Genomic DNA, 18,406 nt, shown 5'->3' with positions numbered 1-18,406 from the left:
ACAAATTCTATCCACTTTTAGGGGGAATGAAAGTTGACAGGATTATTACAGGCAGCATTAAACACATCTTCCAAGGTTGGCAAAATAGGATGGATGAATGTTGAATGAGGTATAACAGACTGTAGTATCATAATATATCCTCAATTCAAGGAGAGCATCCATCCAATCCCAGAAAAATATCTCATTCATCCAGGAAATAGTCTGAGAAAAAGAAAATTCCACCAAAGTAGGTAAAGAGGACACAGTCTCCTTAGAATAAGAGTTATAGGCTTGTGAATCTAAAGAAGAAGAAGCAGCCCTGTCTCTATCAGAATTCTACGACATTTTACTCAGGAATTTCTTTAGAAAAAAAATGAATTTCTTTAGTGACACTGCCCTTAAGTACAGATTTCTGAGCACCAGGATTAACAGCCTGTAATAACTGCATGGCTAATGTACGAAAATCATCTTTTCTAGCAGACACCATATCTTCAGAAGGACAATGTCTAACCTCCTGTTTTTTTTTTTTCTTCGCAGATAACACCCTAGTAGAAAACTGACTCAAAGATGGCAGTTCAGCCCAATCAAGTGGTCTCTTTCCCTGGTTACTCATAGAAGCATCACCCAGAGTATCTCCCCGACGCAAAGAAGATGGATCTCCCATGCCCGCATCAGACACAGGAACAGCTGAAGATGGAGTTGGTGACCACTGGTTTATGGTGACTAAAAGGACTACACCAGAAGAAGAAAGTCTGGGGTCTGAGAAAGAACGGTTGGCCAATGCAGATTCACTCTCCAATGGCTGAGGCACTATTTGAGTCTCCAGTAGCAAGAAGGACTCTTTATTGTGTTGTTTCTTCTTTTTAGGTACAGCAGGAGAAGAGCATGAACAGAGTAGGTATCCATGCTGCAGCTGAGGAAGAGGTCCGAAAGCCTGTAAGCGGGACTGGAAGGAGTCAGTACAAAGGTAAGTTATTATCAAGTGTTCGCAAGCAGCACACACAAAGACACATACGCATGTATACACACACACACACACACACACACACACACACACACACACACACACACACACACACACACAGTCCCTTTTTGTTAAAATTAAAAATAAAATACAGAAAACCCTGTAAGAAATTAAGCACTTGGCTACAATGAACACTGACAGAAAAATAACAGGTAAGCTGTTACAAAGTGCACACAAGCACTAAAACATAAAAAGCAATTCTGCCCATTTAAAATGCTTCCTGATCCTTATATTCACACAAATAGTTCAAAAGTATACAGAGCACTTTTACCACAAAATAGCCCCAAATCAAAATATAAGCCCTCAGCTAATAACAGCAGTCCCTAACAGAAAACTCAGAACCAAGGACAAACGCCAACAATAAAAACGGATAAAGCGAGATGAAGGCAGACGCCAATAAGGAGAGTAGTAACAGCAATTTACAAACGATAACACTGCATCCAATATACCAAAACTATAAAGTTCTTCACAAAAAGCACATCGCCAGCATAAAACCAACTCCTTTATTTGACCAAACGTGATATTTACCTAAGTTTCTTTCGCACCAACGAACTTCATCAGAATTGGCGTCTCCTAACAGAAAACTGCCAGTACTGAGAAGAAAAATCATGTTTCTTAAAGGGGAAATACCGCTTTTAGTCACAAAATAAAATATAATAATATTTTCTTAAAAGGACAACAATTATGTCTGGACGGGTCTAGGACTATTCACTGAAAGCACATTTCACTGAAACACATTTGACTGTGCACAATTCACTGAAAGCTCAATTCACTGAAAACACAATTCACTGTAAATACAATTCACTGTAAACACAATTCACTGTAAACACAATTCACTGAAAGTTATATATGGCCTTTTCCCCACTGTAGTGTGACCCTGGAGTTAGAATATATAGTAAGGGGGGGGGTGTGGGGGGCACCTTCCCCCCAGATTGGGGGGTGTCGGGGGCATAGCCCCCCCACCTAGTTTAAATATTTTGAACTATACACATGGATATTTGCAATTTCAATAAATTACTCTTTTCTAAATTTAATAAATATCCAAACTTTACCCCCCCCCCCTTACTATACAACTCCAGAGTCGCACTACAGTGGGGAAAAGGCCATATATAAAACTTTCAGTGAAATGGGTTTCAGTGAATTGAGTTTTCAGTGATTTGTGCACAGTCATTTGAGTTTCAGTGAAATGTGCTTTCAGAGAATAGTCCTAGACCCGTCTGGACCCTGTGGGCATACCTCCCAACTGCACCGAATTACTCAGTTTGTACCGAGTTTTCGGGTTCAAATGAAGGGGTGCCACGATTCCCGAGTGGTAGCCCTTCATTACCAATTTTTTTCTTTGTATTTTTAATGTTTTTTTATTTTCGCACTGACGGAGCTGAAGTCATCACGTGCGCGATGATGTCAGCTCCGTCAGGGCTACTAGCCTATCAGAATTGAGATCCTTGGAGCATTATGCACGCAGAGCTCAAATTCAAGCAGGCGGGAATGGCAAATTTACAAAAGTGAGCAGGAATGTAGGAACAGCACTAGAATAGAATGGATGGAATGAGGAATGGATTATTATGTCGGAGCAGCAGAAGTGAATGGATCATGTCACGCTGAACAGGGGACCAGGCATGAACAGACAGCAGCAGAAATGAACTGAATGAAGTAAGTGTGTGTGTGTGTGTGTGTGTGTGTGTGTGTGTGTGTGTGTGTGTGTGTGTGTGTGTGTGTGTGTGTGTTATTCAATTTCTCACATCTCAGCCAGCACTAATTGATTCTTTTGCATTTTGTTATGAACACCATTATTCCTTTACAGTTTAGCCCTGCAAGCGCCAGAACATTCTTTCTTAAAACTTTGCACAATTATTAGTTTACATTGTCTTACGATTAAACATCTGTCTTTAACTGCATTTCCTCACAGATCTATTACCCCACATTGGTCTCGGAAGAACTCTTGGTTAGCAACAGTTTTATTGTTCGTTCTGGTCTGAGCAACAACAGTTTTGTAATGATGCTGTGCTGGGATTTGCTCTTTTGGTATTACATTATTATCATTGCTTAGACTAGGAGACTTATGGTAAGGCATATAGAAGTTTTATTATCTTGAAGTTTGAACATTAAGGCACTGTTTTTTATGGTTTAACAAGCAAGCATTTCTACAGGTGTAATAATATATGGCAATATATAATAATATATGGCAATGGTTACCCAACGCAGTGATTATGCAGTAATTAATTATAGCAGACATACTGAAATGTGAGGCAAGTTGTATTTTGTGTTATAAATTTGCATACAATAACATGTAAGTGGCAGTGGCACATAGGTATGCATGCAACCATGCTACAAAAGGTTATCTGCTCATGCTCCATTCCTGTGCAAATCTGTCAAAGCTAGAGCTTTTAACTTGTTACTAGAACAACCATTTGCAAAGCTTCATTGACTTATGCATCTCAAAAAGGAATGTGTATTGGGATGGGATTGCATCGTATATATATGAAAAGTAAGTTTGACTGTTGCTGTAAGGTTTATTGGTGGGATTTGCATGGTTTAAGTTGTTGTGTGGTACAGGAAAAAGCTGGCAGACAAACAGAATGGAAGTGTATTGAAAAGGTAATTATTTTTGATACTGTGTGATTGTGCAGTTACTGTACTTGGTGGATATTATATGCTGCTGTTTCCAAGTTGTCTTTTTTTGTTTCCTTCTGTGACGTGGCATTTATTTTATTAATTTACACCATAATGCCGTATCACAGCCTAAGCTGCCTAAGTGAAAAGTAAACAGTGAAGTAACTGCAGTGCAGACGTTTTTTATGGAGCTATAGCAAGGTGTAACTGAAGTGACAGATGCTGTGTCAGTACTTTTGTATTTTTCCTTTCAAAAGTAAACTAGAAGTCACATATGTTAGAAGAACAAGCACATAATCCAGCCAGTTAGTTATTTTTATAAAAGAATATTGTATTTTAGTTTTGCACAAGTTCAAATATTAATATAAATAAACACTATTGTTCTTATTTTGTGTTTCATGATCATATTTTGGCTGTCTGTTCAGTTTGTGTTTAAAAGTTGGTATCACACAATTCCATCTGAGTGGGCAGGGCTACATAATCATGTATGCAAATTTTATGTTAATCAGTGTACAGATTTGTACCTATTTTTCATGGGCCTTGTACAGATTTTTGATGTTTCCAGGTTGAGAGGTATGCCTGTGGGGACTTATTTGGCAAAGAAGTTTCAAGGCCAATTGTTGCTGTAGAACTTCAAATCTGCTTCCTCTTGAGGTGGAAAGAAAGTACTGAATATTTCTTTACTCTGACTGATTTCTCTCCCCTTTAGGCTGACCAATCAGTAGTCAGAGTCAAGGTGTGCGATGGAGTTTTGTGAATTTTGCCCATTGTTGTATCTGAGGCAGGATACACCCCATATATCCAAAAGGCTGCAGCAGCAGTGACAATGATGAATATTTGATAATTTTTAATATACTCCCACAAAGCATTGTTACATCTGCTTAAGTGGAGGTGAAGCAAACTCTAACTGAACCAAAAGTTAACAATAATTAGTGTAAAAAATAGATTGGTACATAGCATGTGCTACTTAATCATTCAGCATACCTTGGTATACTCCCTTAGAGTCTCAAGTAAGGCAAGTGTTGTTTGTGACAGGTAGATGTTAGCACTGTCAGTCACCAAACCAGTGGCTCTCTTTATCAGTGTTTCATGATTAAGTGAAGCTGGGTCATATTTCTGAAAAAAAAATCCATATTAGATTGAAGGAAAAAATAACCTCCTATTTCTGCACATAGGACATCAACATTATAATAATGATTATTCAAAACAGTTTAACAAAGTTTCCTGCAACTCTCATGAAGGAGGTTTGTTTTCCATCATAAAGATATAAAACTATTTAATAGTCCTGCACTGATGGCAGTTAAACTTTTTTATGACAGCTTGACAACTGTTTCATATGACAATTACAAGAACTCAAAGTAGCAGACAATATCAGATTTTAAAATCAGATTTAATTGCAGCCTTGCATGTCCCCAAATTATAAATTTATTGAGTTTTCAAACCCTGACTTATTAAGTCACTGCTGATATACATTTCCTTATACTACACATCTAAAGTAAAATAAGATACTTCCAGCTCAAAGCATGGCAGCTAAAAATCATTTACACCGTTTCTGCAAAAAATAAAATAAAATCATCACACAGTAACTTCAGCTCTAGTTTTATATGACACAAAATAACACACATACAAAGAAGCAGCAAATTACTTCCATTTCAATTAACCTGTTGTCTAGGTCATTTTATAATGAACTAGTATACACTGTGGCTCCTGATGTAACACGATAGACCCTAAGCTACAAATTCTAAGGAAAAAAATCAGGTTAGACATTCTTAGAATGATAAGATTGGAAGACAAATATCTATCTACTCAAATTAGAGGTAACATAGCAGACAAAAAGATGTTTGCGCAATTACATAACATTTTGATCTGCAGCCAAGCACAGAATATGCCACAGCAAATAATAGTAAAAAGTAATATTGTAACTGTTTGCTTCTTTGTAGAACCAGCTATAAGATGCAGTATAATAATTCACGTAAGACAACTTCTGAACACCTTCAAACTTTGATCCAGTACAACCATATTTACACAGTGCACCTCCATTCGATTCTCGGCTGGTGCGCCTTCTGTGTAGAGTCTGCATGTTCTCCCCGTGGTTGAGTGACATTAAAGTGAATGAATGGGCATGCCTTCTTTGAAGGTTGGGCATCGGGGCTGGCAACTCGGCACCGTAAAAATCCACTGCCAATCATTAGCGGACAGGAGTTCCGCTGTGGCGACCACTAACCGGGAATAGCCGAAAGACCTGGGCAACACCCTACCTCATTAACAGGCTATTTTCTGAAGTGAATACAACAATGACAAGCAATGCAATTTTTCAGAATATATTAAAAACTATTAGTAATGCCCCAGGCACTCACAAACATTTAAGATCCACAACAGAGAACATTTCAAACAATCACAGCTTCTTCAGATTTTAAAAGCACATCACAATAAATTTTCCAAAAACGTTAACTCAACAATTATACTGGAGAGAGCAAGTACTTATATAATATGCAGGGGAATGCCAGATTAATGGTCTAGCTGACCAACGGCAATAAGGGATTAACTATGTAACTATAGGTCAAGTATAAGAATTAGCACCCTCTTTATAAATTAATTAACACATAAGAAAATAAAATCAAACAAACATCGGGTAAGCAAAAATATTTTGATTTACGGACAGTGCCTGGTAACAACTTTCTTCTTTTCTTTAAGAAAGGGATAGATTTCTTTAAATCAAAGTCATCTTCAAAATTTAGTTTCGTTTGCTATCTAGCTTTCTCCCTAGGTGACTTCCTCTACTTTTTCAAGATATGTTTAACAACTCTGTGGCTCTCAATAAAAGCATTGTATACAATCATAGATATTCCAAGGTCCTGGAGTCTCTCAACCATTCTCTCCATGTCAATACTGTTCCTCAGGCCACATCTACTTTCTCGAAGTGGGTCATACAAGTCAATCCTGCAGCAAATTTGTGGATACCCATCTGGTCATCTAGTTTATGTTTAAAGGAAGACAGTGAATCACAATGTTTAACATGGGGAAGAAGTTTATTTTAGAGGTTTGTGAGGAACTGGGTTGTAACCCTGCCCCTCCACCATGTTTTCTACATCTGTTGGTGAATACCTAGGTCCCTGGTTCAACTACTTGTGGAGAAACAGAATGTCCAGGACAACTGGATCTCTAATGGAGTAGTTAGCAAGAGACAGATATCTCCCCTCAAAAGATCCTTGGTCTGGTTAGCCACCATGTTAGGGTTTCCATCATAGACTACTACTTAGTTTTCAGGTCAGAGTCTTGTAATCTTCCAGAGAGAGTAAGAAGCCTCACTAGTTAAGTCCCTCTTGACCCTCAACATGTATATCATGTAGTTTAATAACTTAAAAAAAAAGTGATGTGCAAAAACACATGCTTCTTAGTTCTGTCCACTGCTTGTGAGACTTTGCTGAAAGGATGGACAACCTTGGCCTGATGTTCAGAAGTCTTGTTAAAAGCAGGGGAGACAATGATGGATCCTACCAAAAGGGTTTTGTGATCAGCTTAAACAGTCCTTTGGTGGCCAGATTTTTCTGGCCTCTTTAGGAAAGCAGCCAACGTGTCAGCTTTCTTTGATGCATTTTTGTTACAAGCTGGACCATTTTGTCAGATAGAGAATTCACTCAAAAAGATGACCTGGGACTTCTAAGATTGCTGCACACTGATCAGCAGTCACTGAGCAGCTTAACTTCTTCAGTTTTAGTGAAATTCAGTTACTGGCTAGTAAATACACTATGTGGATGCCAGTAAAGACTTAGAAAGCCTGAAAGAAAATCAGCTAGAAAAGGTGAAGAGATAACACTGACTGGGAAGTATCTCACAGCTGTTCAGAAAAAAAAAAACAGTTCAAGCTCCAGCTTTGGTACAAGAGATGGCTTCAAGTAGTTTAGAGGAAAAAATAAATCAAATGTGCTCAGAGCCAGTTAAAAGAAATTAAACATCACAAACACTGAAGGAGTATATCAACTCAAATAACAAAAGGTTGGGAAAAATAAGAGAAGCTTTAAACAGCTATTCGGATGAACTGATAAACTGCAAAAATCAGAGGATGAAATGAAAAAGCTGGCTGAGTATGAGACTGCGCAAGAAAAGAAGTTTCAGAAAACAGCAAAAATTAGAGCTACCCTCCTTGAATACTTTAATATTTCAAGAGATTTGAAGCATGGCTCCCTTTTGTTCCCTCTGTTGTTTACACTGTACCTTGAAATATTTGAAACTAGGTAAGGGAATGAGAAATAAGAGGGTATCAATGGGGTGAACAATCTTAAACTGGCAATGTTTGTCAATGATTTCCTAGTAATGTTATCACATCCACAAACTGAACCTACCAAAATTAGTTCAACTGTTTCAAAAATTCAGACAAGTATCAGGCTATAAAATCAAGTAACACATGATAGGAAGAAACCTAGATAAGCACCTTCAGCTCAAACAACTATTAACCAGAAACATGGAAGCATGACTGAAGTAAATGCTCAGGTAACCGGCTAGTGGCTCTCTGAAAAGATAATACAGACTGACAAATGATAGCATTATATGACAAGTTCAGAAAAACCTAAATAAATGGAAAGATCTAAATTTGGATCTTAACCAATGGTGGGGGAAGACAACCAGTGACGTATCTTATCACATATTTTGTATGCAGTGCAGGCTTTTTGGCTGCAGAGAGAGGAAAAAGATGCGATTAAGAGAGAGAAGCTAGCAAGATTTTTAATGGCAGGAGTCCAAGCCCAGGGTGGGCTAGGAGGTGGTGAAACTGTCCAATAAGCTGGGAGGTCTTGCAATTCCAGACATTAAGCACTATAGTAGGGTGCTGACATTAACTTTTTACATCCACTGCCAAAATGAATGATACAGGCAGAAGAACCAGAAATACAGCACAGATATATTACACAATTAAAGTAACAAGCAGAGCAGAAGAAATTTAGAAGTCCAATGTTGCAAAAAATAAAAAATAAGTTTAACAGCATATTTAAAAATGAAGAATTAAATAAAGATGATATACTACTTATAGGATCTTCTAAACTAGAGAAAAGATGTAGAATAGTGGGTTGGCAATGATGAATTCAGTCATTGTCTCTAAGATATGGGTATGAGTTAATGACCCCTCCCCAAGAAGTTCTAGAATGAAAAGTAGCAAAATAAAAATGCAATATGCCCATTAGCAAACCACTGGAATATGAGAGGGTGGAAAGGGAAATCAATACCAATGTTGGTAGACAATGAAATATGTCAAATAGCCAGTCTTAATAATTTGGGTAAAAAAGAGTGAGTGGTTCAGTGAGTGAGTGGGGAGGGTGTGTTTGGTACAGAAAAATAAAACTGATAACACAAGCAGTCTCTACACTAATGCTCCTGAAAAAATAAAATCAATGATAAGGCACGCAGCAAACGTGGGAGAACTTTAAGACAAGATATACATGGGAAATTTTGGGAAAAAATAATATTGATCCCTAGTGATGCTATTAAAGCCCTAAAATATTGAATCTTTTTGTAGAAATATCAGCATAATTTTTTCTATACTAATATTTGATAAATTCCCACTATGTTGGAGGTGTAAGGGATAAGAAAGGGAGGCTGGCCCATATCTTTTGGTCATGTAGTTTATTTACAGAGTTTAAAATGGAGATTAGAAATGATAATGAGAAATCTGAGTGACCAAGAACGAAGCTTGATGAGTAATATTTTATGAGGACCTGGGAAAATGTAGAAATCATAGGCCCAAAAGTAGCTTTAATTTGATTAATATTACTTCTAAAAATCACCTAGAAGTAATATTAAACAAATATAATTAAATAACCCAACAATAAAGGAACTTATTTCCCTGGACAACGATCTGAAGGCATGAGAAAAAAATGGGGATGAACCCCTGTAAACTAAACAGAAGATGGACACGATGGGTTGAATTGTTAGAAAACTTATTTCAAGATATAGCATAAGGACAAGAATTTAATTAACTAAGTTTAGAACCAGCTTCTTCTTCTTCTTTCGGCTATTCCCGGTTAGGGGTCGCCACAGCGGATCACCTTGTCCGCACATTGATTGGCAGTGGAGTTTTACGGTGTCGAGTTGCCAGCCCAGCGCCCAACCTTCCACAGAAGGCACACTCACATGCACACCTAGGGCCAATTTAGAGTGTTCAATCCACCTGCAGCATGTCTTTGGGATGTGGGAGGAAACCGGAGCAGCCGGAGGAAACCCACGCGACCACAGGGAGGACATGTAGACTCCGCACAGAAGGCACCCCAGCTGAGGATCGAACCGGAGAACCTCTTGCTGTGAGGCGGCAATGCTAACCACTGCACCACCGTGGCCGCCCTAACTAAGTTTAGAACCAGCAAGGGAAATAAAAAAAAACATAGCTATGTGTAAATGGGTAATGAAAAAGTAGTACAGAAATAGCTGGAGTTAGGGTAGCCCCATTGCAGGAAGAACTATGTGGCTGATAGGAAAATCAGAAGGGATATAGGTATAATAAGGAGGGTAACTATGACAATGGCTGATGATGCTGTCCTCCCTGAAACTGACTGCAATAATTTTTGTCTATGAATATTAATTTGTACTTGGTTCATGGAAACAGATAAGTGGTTGATTTACAACATCTAGCTGGGCTAATGTTAAAAATATTTCAAAGTATTATGTAAAAGACATGTTATATATGTAGCATTTATTACTGAGATTCAATAAAGTGATTTATTAAAAAGACTAAATTCTATTAGTTTGACTCCTTATAACCATTCAGAATTTAAATGCACTGCGTTTGGAGATTGAAAATAAATATGCCACTCTGTTCTGAGCCAGAGTGCAACAGACATGTGAGCTGTTACCTTTTCTATCCAATGTATAAATGCATTTTGCATCTTTCATTGTTACAAAAAGATGTGTGAATGTATGACTTTTTCCAATGCAATGTATTAAAAAAAGAGGATATGAAGATATAGCTGAAAAATGTAATTGCCTTCTGCTGGGAATATAATTAACATTTGGGATGTGAAATGTAAAGCAAACTTGTGAACCAGGGAGTGCAATCATTCTGTCCTTTGATGACAATACGTGAAACTATTCCTAGGTCAGGAAGTCAAATGCCATAAAAGTACAATTAGAGGACTCTTTACGGTGACAGCCAAACAAAAGCAGGTAAGCAAATTCATTAGCAGTCCTGTTTAACTGCACGTGTTTTTTTATATGGAAAAGATAAAAGTCAGACAAAAGAAGAACAGTCAGAGAAAGAACAGCTACCCTGTGCTGTAATGTACAGACTTGTGAGTTGATTTTGTACATTGTCATCATCTATTATATGTTATGAAAATTCAGTCAGTTTAGCTTAGGTCAGTAATTATTTTAGTCAAGAATAGCCAAAACGAATGTTTTCTATTTTTTTCTTATATTCTATAGGTTCAAAGGGATTATTTTCCATTTTGTTTCCCTGTTCAATTTCACATTCATCTGCACATTTAAAGGACAACAATAGGCTAGTACCAACTTCCAAGATAGCTACACATTGAGTAACAGTTTAATTTAAGCTCTCCCAGTATGAAAACAGAAACTCAGAAGACAGAGAGAGTAAACTAATATTTTGGGGTAAATTTCAGTAACTGGCTAGTAAATGCACTGCCTGGATTCCAGCAAATATAAAGAAATTCAGAGAACCTGAAAGAAAATCAATCACAAAAGAGGAGGACAAAAACACTGACTGGGAAGAATTCTGCAGCTGTTCAGCAAAAAGCAGTGCACACTCCAGCTTTGGTGCAATACATGGCTTCCAGTAACCTAGAGAAAAAAATAAGTCAAACTCAGAGCTGATTAAAACAAAATGAAACACTGATGGGATATATCAACTCAAACAACAAAAGGATGGAAAAATGGAAGAAGCTTTAAACTACTATTCAGAGGAGATGATAAAACTGCAAAAAATCAGATGTCAACGTGAAGAAAAGGCTAAATGAATATCAAACTTAAGAAGATATGTTTCAAAAAATAACAGAATTAGAGAACAGACAATATAGGGAAAGCCTGAGATTGTCTGCTGTACCAGAGAAGCTGGAAGGAACAGACTGTATTCATTTTCTGAAAGCACAAATAAGCAACTGGACTGGTGTTCCACAACAGGAGATGTTAGTTGAAAGGGCACATGGTGTTGGTGTGGATCCTCCACACATGGCCATGGGAAAGCAATGTAGAACTTTAACAGTGAAGATGCAATCCTACCAGCATATGAAGTTGATTCTGACAAAACTGTGGCAGGGTAGTAAAAGTGGGAGACACTAGAGTGTTTGTGGAAAAACATTACTCACTATACACCAGGCAAAAGAGGAGTAAATTTATTCCACTAATCAAGAAATGTCGAGAGGCAAGCAGGTGTGAGATTCAAACTGCTGTACCCAGCTATCTTCAGAATATTCTTTCCTGGAGGGACAAAATCATTTTTTGATGCACAATATGCAAAGGATGAAATACAAAAGTTTGTCCAACAAAAAGTGAGTTGTGAAACAGAAAGATTCTGCTTCCTGCTCTGGTAATGAAGGCCATAGATAAACTGTGCCAGTGAAACCTTTTCCAACGTTTCACTGGAAAATGAGTGAGAGACAGAAAAAAGCACAAGAGTTGAGTAGAAGAGTACATTAAAAATATAGCAGAGACTGGATTTGGGAGATAGAGATAAACCTGAATAAATCCATCAACTTGGAAACTGACAAATGTGGGATTACAAAGCATTAATTAGATTTGCGAAACGTGACAGAACAAGAAAACTTGGAAATATTGGACATTTTTTTACTTTGTTAAACTTGAAGGAGACTCTAAAGCATATGCATTACTTCATGTCATTAATGTTTGGAAGAAAACATAGGAGAGGGGAAGAGGAAGGAGAAAGTTATCGGTGTGTAAAACAAAATTTTGTTCTCTACAGTAGTATTTTTATAGTACATTACATAATCTCCATGCTATAAAGTATTCTCAATTTTCAAGTGCAAGGGGATACTAAAGTAAACAGGTGCCCCTGTTTTTTTTTTTTCTTTCTTTCTTTTCTCTTGCTCTTTGTTCAGTTTTAAGAAATGTAGGCACTGCAATGTAAAAAAAAGAAGAAAAGTCTGGTCAAAAGAACATGATACAAGAAAAATTGATGTGCTTTTTCTCAATTGTGCATAACTGAATGACTGGATTACAGCCCTTGGCTTGACCTAGTAACAAGGGTTAAAAGAAAGCAAATAAATGAAAAATAAAATTGGATATAATAAAGCTTTCCTCTAACAAATAAATAAATGCTTGTAGAAGCAATTTTGTATCTTGGTTCCCATGTCTCCATGGAGACAATCTGATAAAGAGCAATAAAACAGAATACTTCATTCTTTCAATGGCTAGGAGATGATGTTTTTTGAAAGCATTCAAGTGTTTTCCCAATCTGGGAGACCAATAAAGATAAGACAAAACCAGACAACACTTAGTAGAAGCACAGGCTGTACCATGCATTTTAGCATGGATAACATTCCTTTTAAGTTAATCCAAGTCAGTGAGTGTAGTCTGAGACAGTTGTTCCTATTAGGAGGGTAAAACTTCAGTATTTGAAGATGTACATAGTTTTGTGTGTTAGTATTAAGTTAATAGGTTTTAGGGGGGTGTATTTTTGAGAGCTTTCAGTAAAACAAAAAGTTTCGTAAGATATGACATAGGCTCAAATGGATTTGACAATAAACAACTGCATAAAAAGATCAACCTGCAAAACATTAGTGTATGCGTGTAACACAAAATATGGAACTAGATACTTAAACTGTTACAAATAAAAGGTGAGAATAATAACTTTTTAACATAATGACACTTTCTATATTATGTTTAAATGTTAATTATACAATGACCGGCCGTAAATATGCAAAAACGAGCACGCTGATTGGCCAGCACAACCAGCGTACCCCATTGTAAATTCAAGACTATACTAAAGTAAAAAGGTCCGGTCACCCAGACTTTTTCCGTTAGTATATCTCTTTTTTTTTTTTTTCCAGAGATAGCAACGGAGAAAGGAAGATCTCCATTGTTTTTTTTAAAGATATCTTGCTGTTATACAAGTTGAAGAACTCGTATAACATAGCGAGATATCTTAAAAAAATGCAACAGAGATCTTCTGTTCTACTGAGAAAGGAAGATCTCTGTTGCTTTTTTTAAGATATCTCCCTATGTTATAGGAGTTAAACTCCTATAACATAGCGAGGCATCTTTGAAGAAAAAAAAAGCAATGGAGATGTTCCTTTCTCCATTGCTACCTCTACACAGCACTGATGTACTGCGTAAGTGTTGGAACATGCCTCTTATGCATGCACAGTACATCAGAACTGCCCCAAGATACCAGACAGCTGCGGAAGGGCAGCACGGACACATTATACAATGCCATTTAAGAAAAGTATTTTTTTTTCTTAAATAATGTAATTGTATAATAGCAATAACCCACTTCTGGGTGCGGGTAATGCTGGATTTACCCACGCTTCGCCCTCGTGACCAAACCACACCAACCGTGGATAAATCCAGCATTACCCACACCCAGGCATGGGTTATTGCTTAATCGTCTCACAGATATATACAAAAAAGAAAGAGTAGTGAACTAAATTAAAAAATGTAGAGTACAAAAAGCTATGCTACAGGAGACACATTTGTTAAAGCACTGAACATGTGAATTTGATACAGAAAAGATTTTCAGGATGGTTATTCAGTGGAATACCTGGAACAAAGGAAAAGAGGAGTACTTATATTAATTGCTAGTGGAACTCCCATAGTGATAGAAGATGATAAAAAGACATAATAATAGTAGATTTGTAGTACTAAAGGGCTACTTCACAAGAAAATTACACTGGCATGTATTCATATTCTACCTAAAACTGCTATAATTGGGAGAAATAATCAGCTTTCAGCAGGGACATCACTTATAGGTGGGGACTGGAATTTGATTTGCAGCAGTGAAAATGTGTCTGGGGGCCCAGAAGGAAATATATAACAAAGAAGGGTAGATTTTTGGAGAAATTTATGAAAATATTTGGCACGGAAGATGTGAATTCAGTACTAGGAGTTCGGAGTAAATTTATATATTACTCCCAACATACATAAAACTGGACTAGGCTAAACAGAACCTACATTCCAAATGAACATGTACATTTATCTGAAAGTTTTGATACACATTCAATAGCTATTTCAGATCACATGCCAATAATAACTAAAAAAAAAAAAATGCTGGGTAATTAAATAAAAATGAGACATTGGCACTTTCCCCCTTATCTGTTGAAAAGAGAGGAACTTAAGGAATGGATAGTGGAAATTATTTGGGAGTTAGTTATTAGAGAAGATTGAAACAATTTCTGAAAATATAGCTTGGGAATGTGATAAAATTAAAGTGGAGTTCAACGATAGGGTGGAAAAAGAAGAAAGAGAGATATGGTTAAGAAGTAATAGGAATTACTTAGAGGGGCTGACAAATGTATTGCAGAATAGAAGGTACCTCACAGAACAAGAAGGGGAGCAATTGCAGAATGCTAACAGAAAATAAGGGATTACCTTGACAATATGCACTGAGTTTAGAAAGATTGCTGTTAAGCAACTGTTTTTTGATAACTCCAGAGCACAAAAATGTTTAGCACAGCAATTCAGGCAACAGAAAGTGGAAGGAATTGCTGCCAAGCTTAGGGAGCCTAATACAAGGAAGATAACAACAGATCCTGTAGAGGTATTGCAAATATTTCAGAAATTTTATGAAAGTCTGTATAAATATGAGAAATATGGAAATCAAGAAAAGGTACAAAGGGAAATGTTCATGAAAGAACTAAATATGCCAAGGTTGGAAGTAGATGAGGCTCAGTTACTAACAGTTAGACTAAAGATCTGGAAGTTTTTTAAACAGTATTTTAAGAGAAGGAGAAGCACCAGCATCTTGGAAGAAAGCTATGATGACTGTAATAACTAAAGACCCATCAGATCCAGCTTCATACAGGCCCATTTCCATCCTAGCCATGATAATAAAATGTTTATGTCTATAATGGCTAAAAGAATGGCAAAGGTGATGCCAAAACTGACAGATATGGATTAATGTGGCTTTGTGGAGGGGACACAAACATCTGACAATATTAACAGAATACTGATGACCCAGTGCGAAGCAGAATGTAAGAAAATACCACTGTCATTGGTGGGTCTTGATGCAGAGAAAGCATTTGACAAAGTAAGCTGGGAGTTTGTGAGCAGGGCTATGAAGCATTTGCATTCCCTGATAAAATTATAAAGTTGGATATATGAGGGATCGGAGGCAACAGTTAAAGTGAGTGGGTTCCTCTCTCAAAATTTCTGTTTGAGCAAAAGAACCAGGCAGGGGTGTCTTCTTTCCCCTTTGTTATTTACATTATATTTTGAACCATTGGCAAAGAAAATAAGAAATTCTAGGATATAATTGGTAATTGGTTTGGTAGCTAACAAAACTGGATCTATTTGCAGATGATATTTTATACCTGATAAAACCAGAAAAGGACATTTCAGTGTTGTGGAACATTTTGAGGCAGTTTCAAATCTTTTCAGATGCAAAATTAATGAAGCTGAAACAAAGCCAATAGCTGCAAATTATGTACTCACAAATAAACTGGTTCAGCAATACCCCTGTTTCTGGGGACATGATACAATGAAGTACTCAGGAGTATGGATTAAAAAGCATTCTGGTGCGGCAGCTAAGAATATGTGGGAAGAGACTAAACAAAAGATAATACAAAAACTGATAAACTGGAAGCTCTGTTATATGGCTATAGATAGCAAGATACAAGCAGTTAAAATGTTTTTAGTTCCTTTAGTTTTATATCAGGCATATTTTATCAACCAGAGGAGAAGTTGTGGACAGCAAATAATAAAAAACTAAAGGATTTTATCTGGGAGGGAAAGACGGCAAAAGTCAAGTGGGATAGGCTGAATCTTCCAATAGAACAAGGTGGTTTGGGAATACCTGATTTGAAGAGGTATTTCAGTGCTAGACAGTAAACACTCCTATACACAGCTGAAGCAGAAACCTATAATTCAAAGTGTAAAGGGATGATGACGAAATGGGGGGGGGCTCAAGAAACAAGGAGAGACTGGGACTTTGGATGCAGATCCTTAAGGAGAATAACGATAACTATACAGAATATTATACTCATAAAGTAGCAGAAAGTATTCTGAAAATTAAGCCAACACATCAATGGAGAAAGGAGATTCTGACGATAGGGATGACTGCAATTAGGGGTACAGACAACAACAAAGAGGGAGATAGAATTTATTGGAGAAAACTGGCAATTAGAGAGGGAAAGGTAACAGAATGAGAAGATGCCAAGAATGTATTTGGACTGCAGGCAGGCTAGAGATTACCTTCCCTATCAAGGATTGATAGAGTACAGGCAAATAGAAAGAGTTAGGGGAATCCTAAGCGAAAGACCGGTAGAATCTACAGCAGCAGCTGCTGTTAAAAAAGGAATAATTAGTACAGCATAAAAATACTGCATGACAACTGTAAGAATCAATCAGAGGAGGTTAGAAAGGATTGGGAAGAGAGATGGATAAGTAATTCACAAAAAACAATGTGGGGATTTATGTATGCCTCCCAAATAGGCAACAAAGTCTAGAAGATTTTGGATCTTTGCTTGGAAGTGTTTACATATGTATTTTTATACCCCAAGTAGACTCCAAATAATTTTTCCTTATGTAGTCAATAAATGTTGGAGGTGTGATGGGAAAGAAAGAGGTAACTGGGAACATATTTTCTGGGAGTGCAATGAATTGGAAGACTAAAGATTCCCTGCAGACTACTCTGTCAGAGATACTGGGTGAGCAAATTGGTGCAACTAAAAACTTTTTTTTTTGAGCTATGGTACAGAATCGGAATTGACTAGACACAGTAAGGCATCCCCGAGTCTATTTATAGCAGCTGCCAAAAAGCAATTACTAGAAAATGGAAATCAAAGTCTAAACCAACTGTACTAGAAGCAGTGAATATAGTAACAGAGATAAAACAACTGGAAATGGGTTTTTAGAAAAGGGTAAAAGCAAATTACATACCACCATCGCTCACCACTCATAACACCCTCACTGCTTTCCCTATCTTACCCTTATATTTCCTTATTTCTCATACTTCCTACTTTCAACTATTTCTCTACTCCTAACTTCTCCAGCTTTTATACCTACCTACTATAGCCCTAGAACCGCAGCCTCTAAAGTTTTAACTGTTTTTTCCTATACTGTAGACAATGTTGTTCTAACTCCTAGACTTCTGACTTTTGTCTGATTAGCATAAAATATCTCTAAACCTACCTGCCACAATTACTATGGTACCTTGTAAATAGTGTGTGCTACTCACTACTGTATTTTGTAAACTGTGTAAATGTAAATAACTACATATATAGACTATTGGTATAAACTGAAAAATAAATAAGTTGCATATCCTACCTACCAGAACATTGTATTTGCTATTTTTTTGGGTTTTTTTATTTTTATTATTCATTTTTTTTTTTTTTTTTTTTAAATATTATGTATAACCGTCGAGCTTTTCTCCCCGGGCCTTCGCTGAAAAAGGGCTCTAGTCCAGTTGGACTAACCCGGTCAACAAATGATAAATAAATAAAAATAAATGGGAATTGTGAGAAAAATATATGCAGGGGAGGAACAAGGTTTAAAAGAATGAATGATTTGAAAGAGAAATGTAACGTTTGAGTGACAATGACTGGATAGATTATAACTGATGTATAATGTCTGCAGCTAAATTCTGTTAATATGGTTTCTGATATACAATGTTTGCAA

General features: G+C 36.9%; 2 protein-coding genes across 6 annotated transcripts in view; one reads left to right on the top strand and one right to left on the bottom strand.

Annotated features, from left to right (window-relative positions):
* The window catches only part of B3GNT4 (UDP-GlcNAc:betaGal beta-1,3-N-acetylglucosaminyltransferase 4), a 1,341,192-nt gene that overhangs the window by 1,012,929 nt on the left and 309,857 nt on the right, over positions 1-18,406 (top strand). The window lies entirely within an intron of this gene.
* DIABLO (diablo IAP-binding mitochondrial protein) overlaps positions 1-18,406 on the bottom strand; it is a 239,251-nt gene that overhangs the window by 187,669 nt on the left and 33,176 nt on the right. For both annotated transcript variants that reach the window (XM_044068602.1, XM_044068601.1), the window contains exon 3: positions 4,601-4,732. In XM_044068602.1, the coding sequence (XP_043924537.1) occupies positions 4,601-4,732 (132 nt within the window). The remainder of the gene's footprint in view (positions 1-4,600; positions 4,733-18,406) is intronic.

This window comes from Protopterus annectens, chromosome 4.part0 (genome assembly GCF_019279795.1).
Source record: "Protopterus annectens isolate FY-2018-M chromosome 4.part0, PAN1.0, whole genome shotgun sequence".
Taxonomy (NCBI): domain Eukaryota; kingdom Metazoa; phylum Chordata; order Ceratodontiformes; family Protopteridae; genus Protopterus; species Protopterus annectens.
Note: the sequence above shows the minus strand (reverse complement) of the source record. Positions and strands in the feature narration are given on the sequence as shown.